Source organism: Fukomys damarensis, unplaced genomic scaffold (genome assembly GCF_012274545.1).
Source record: "Fukomys damarensis isolate Sample0158 unplaced genomic scaffold, DMR_v1.0_HiC HiC_scaffold_20, whole genome shotgun sequence".
In the NCBI taxonomy this organism is placed as follows: domain Eukaryota; kingdom Metazoa; phylum Chordata; class Mammalia; order Rodentia; family Bathyergidae; genus Fukomys; species Fukomys damarensis.
In genome coordinates this window covers 33,736,344-33,740,674 of record NW_022900932.1, presented here as the reverse complement: position 1 = coordinate 33,740,674, position 4,331 = coordinate 33,736,344, and the positions used below count along the sequence as shown (strand labels likewise).

General features: G+C 36.4%; 1 protein-coding gene across 10 annotated transcripts in view; it reads right to left on the bottom strand.

The window, feature by feature from the left end:
* Pcdh15 (protocadherin related 15) overlaps window positions 1-4,331 on the bottom strand; it is an 802,311-nt gene that overhangs the window by 343,913 nt on the left and 454,067 nt on the right. For all 10 annotated transcript variants that reach the window (XM_033766616.1, XM_033766617.1, XM_033766618.1 and 7 more), the window contains one exon: window positions 1,872-1,980. In XM_033766616.1, coding sequence (XP_033622507.1) covers window positions 1,872-1,980 — 109 coding nt within the window. The remainder of the gene's footprint in view (window positions 1-1,871; window positions 1,981-4,331) is intronic.

Below are 4,331 nucleotides of genomic sequence, written 5' to 3'. Positions count from 1 at the left end.
GTACCAGGGATTGAACTCAGGTCCTTGCGCTTGCAAGGCAGGCCACCGAACTTCTGAGCTAAATCCCTGGCCCCAACTCCCTAGTCTTTTTGATAAAAATGACACTTCCTGAGATTAACCTGCTTTATTCTCATGAGCTCGCAGGATAAGCAGTGCAAAATATATTTCTATTACCTGAACCAGTGTTTTAATTTATCTTTTGATACCCTTTTAGACACAAACTCTACCATTCTTAACCTATTACAGGTATCTCTCAGCTCTGTATCTACAGCATCCAGAATATTGACATAAAAATTGACACATTATCAAGCTTCTAATTAAATAAGACCTATTTCATGTTATCTCTACCAAAATCTTTTAAAATAATTTAATAGTATTGTATCTGTAATAAGTGGTATGTGTTTGTTCTAAAGACTAAAGGCTTGAAAAAACATTACTTGACCTTTTCTGTATAAAAAGCTGTGCATGGGGGAAAGGTATGCATGGTATTGGAGACTGCACCCTGGGGTAACCTATCAGTCAGCCACATCTACAACCTCCCTCCTTTTTTAATGTTGAAATGAAAACTCACTAAATTGCTCAAGTGGGATCCAAAATTTCAAACTTTCTGCTTCAGCCTCCATCATTTTTGGGATTAGAGTTGTGTGCCAGCAGGCCTGCTTTATAGAGAGCATTTCTACACTGATAAAGAATAATAGTTTAGAATGTGTCTGCTGTCTATTGGTTATTATGTATCCACATAGTGTAGAAGCAAGAGCATAGAAAGAAACTGAAGACTAATGTTGGACTCCATGAAGTTATTTTTCTCAGCTTCTATAAAAACATCCCTTTTTCATGAAGAGAAGCATGGTCCCGTCTCGCAATGCATCTGTCTCTCTACACTTTATAAACAAAGCAAATCAGCAATACACATATTTTAGAAGAAGTTATTTAAGAAGAACAGCATAATCAGGTTCTCATCATTTTTTGATTTTGCACAATTAGCAGTATAAGCTTAAGAAAGAATTAGGACAGCTTCTACAGAATTTTTCAAGGAAAAAATTAGCCAAGAATATAATGTATCCTGTGCCCTTGGGTTAACTGTGATATTTCTCCTTTTTCCTGTATAGTTCCAAAATAGTCCTTAATTAAGTTATGTGTGATCAGAATTATGTATCTTATCTAATTACATTAAAATACACTAAGGGTGTTATGGTATCTGGAGGACTCCCAAAGTCTCATATGATCATAGGTGGGGTTTTTAGAGTGATTACATCGTAGAGATGTGACAGCCATCAATGAATCAGTCCACTGATGAGACGATAGCTAATTGTGCTGTTGGGAGATGAAGCCTGGTCACTGGGACATGGACTAAAAGGGTCTATCTCCCTACCTCTTCCCGTGTTATCTCACTGCTTCCTGCCACCACACCATAAGCTGATTCTCTTTTGCCAATGAACCTCTGTAATGTGATCCTGCTTTTGAGCCAGTCAGATATGGACTGAAGCCTCTACAAACTGTGATCCAAAATAAACATTTCCTTCTTTAAACTATGAGTCTTGGGTATAGTAACATAGTGATGAAAAGTAAATAAGACAGTAAGCTTTTCCTTTGATTTTTTTAAAAATTTATTTCTAGATAATCCTCCATAAACTAATGAGGATAAAATTATCCATGTGCAGATTAATGTCTTATTTTGCTTTGCTTCTTATATCTTTTCATTCATTCTTCTACACATTTCACTGAAACTGAGAAGAAATAACCCCTGTATATAACTGTAACAATAATTTTCAACAAGAACTTGTTATTAAAAGGATTTTCTTTGATATGAGAACTTTTCAACGGAGTCCCAGAGTGCTAAATGACTGTATAAAATGTGAGCAGATACACACCAACAAGGATGGAGTAGAGAATGCCTGGTCTATCCGATGGAGGCTGAATATTCCGGTCCTGATCAATGGCTTGGACTGGCGGGCTAACAATAATAGGGTTCAGTTCTTCCTAGAAAAAATAATTCAAAGAGTTTAGTTCATTCACATTATTAACACTTTATGGACAATTTATACTGAGATATTTAGTTGAGACAGTTAAGTATCAATGAACTTATAGTTAACCCAAATTTCAAAATTTGTAATTTAACATCTTACACTAGCTAATTTTGAATCTGAACAGAGAACAGCATACCCTACAAAATAGTAAGACCTAGTAAGTGACTAGATAGAATTTTAAAACAGGAACTTCTATTAAAACAAAATTATAGAAGGATGATAATACATTTTTAGTCTTCTTAGAAGGCAAAAGGAATATGAAGCAAATAGTTTATACCGCAAAGTTTCTCTATCTCATTTAGACAACATTTAACATATTTATATTCTTTCCTAAATCATTTTTTACATCTCATACATGTTTGTTGAATTAAAACAAAAAACTTTAAAAATAGATGCTTTAATTCTATGGAAATCTAAGATACATTACTGAAGTTTTGTATAATAAAAACTAGTTATATATTGTGCAAGCCTGTAATCTTGCTTTATAATAATCTGCAAAGATATTATATTTAAAATTATGTTGCTATAAAGACTAGTGAGAACCACCCAGCTGTGTGGGAAGCTCACTGCTCCTCCACCTCCTCCACCTCCAGCACCCTGGGCCTTCATTGGAGCACACCAGGGAGAACCACCCAGCTGCATGGACACCTCTGCAGCATCTCCCCACCCGTGCTCTCAGGCCTCCTGGTTGTGCTGGTACCTGGATTCATGCCGCAGAGTCACAGGCGGTCATAAACGCCATTTTACTGAGTTCAAGAAGATAGAAGGGAACTGAACAACAGCAATAAAGACACATCGGGCCTCTTTGGTTGAGAAGTTGGAGAGAACACCAACTTTCACCAGAACTTGGACTATCTTCAGGGGAACGTCAGCTGGAACCTGCAGTAGAACCTTGCAGAGTTCAACCCTGCAGGAGGTCAGGGAGCTCAACTTGGGCCTTGCCGCCAGAAATCAGCCTGTATCATAGGGCCATGCCGTTGGCTAGCTGAGAGTAATGGACTTAGTTGTGCACATTGCTGCCCACATTGTATATTGTATGAACAGAGAGATACCCTGTAACAGCCTCTTCATTTTTTCTTTCTTTTCCTCTTATTTTTAAATTTATTTTTCCCATTCTTCAAATTCTTACTTCCTTCTTTTTACCACTCAGTCTCTTGCTCCCTCATGTTATTCTTCATCTCCCTTTTCATTCCTGTTCTTGCCCTAATTCAAATTTCTTCTTTCTTTTACTTTTCTTCTCTGTTTTTCCTTTGCTTGATGGTCATTAGTTTCAAAGGAAAGTGAGTACAGTTTATAGCTTCCCTATTACTGTTAAGTTGTTGTATTCTTGTCTTTGTTCTTGCACTCTGTCTTTCCCTCTTGTCTTCAACAGTTTCCTAGAGTTTGCGTGACCATCCTGTCTCCTCTGGCTTCACTTGAAACCTTCTCCTATTCTTTTACCTATCTATTCCTCTTCTCTCAACTCCTTCTAAGTCCCCATCCTGAAGAGTAAAGTTGCTATACTGAATAATTTATTCACTTTAAACATATTTTGGGCTGGTCCTAGATTTTGATTAAATTCAAATGATTAAAGATGACAGATTAATAACTACCACAAATGGTCAATTTCTAAGCTGTGTTTGATGCTACTGTGTTGCTAATTGAATTAGCTGGGCTAAAGGGTTGTGATTGATTTAAGCATCTCTGAGTCATTAGACATGCAAAACTAAAGAGCAGCTATATCAGGAAGATCAAAGTCCTAACCCAGTAATTAAACCAAGGACAGCCCAACAACAAAAATAAAAATAAGAAAACAATTAAGCAAAGCACAAATACAGATTCCCAGTTCAGCAATGGCAAATTCTACAGGAAATGAGGTGGAAAAATCTGACAAAAACCAGGACACACTGAACTCATACAACAGGAATTAACAAAACAGATCAATCAGGCTCTAGAAAAATTCAAGACAAAAATAATTTCTCAGATAACTATAGAGTTGGTGAGCACAATGAAAGACATGATTATAGGCTCTAGAACAGAAACTGACAAAAAGAACAGAAGAGCTCAGGACCATGATAGAAGCCATGAAGGTCCAGCATAGGAAAGAAATGGAAACCATAAAACAGATTCAAGCAGTATCCAGGAGATTAAAAACACTATTGAAAGCATTTGCAGCAGAATGCAACATACGAAGATAAAATTTCAGATATAGGAAATAGGATTGCAGAATTAATGACAGAAAACTTTCCTAACAGAGGGGAAGAATACGAAATACAGATAAGTAAGGCATATAGGATTCCAATTAGACATGATAAAAAAAAAAAA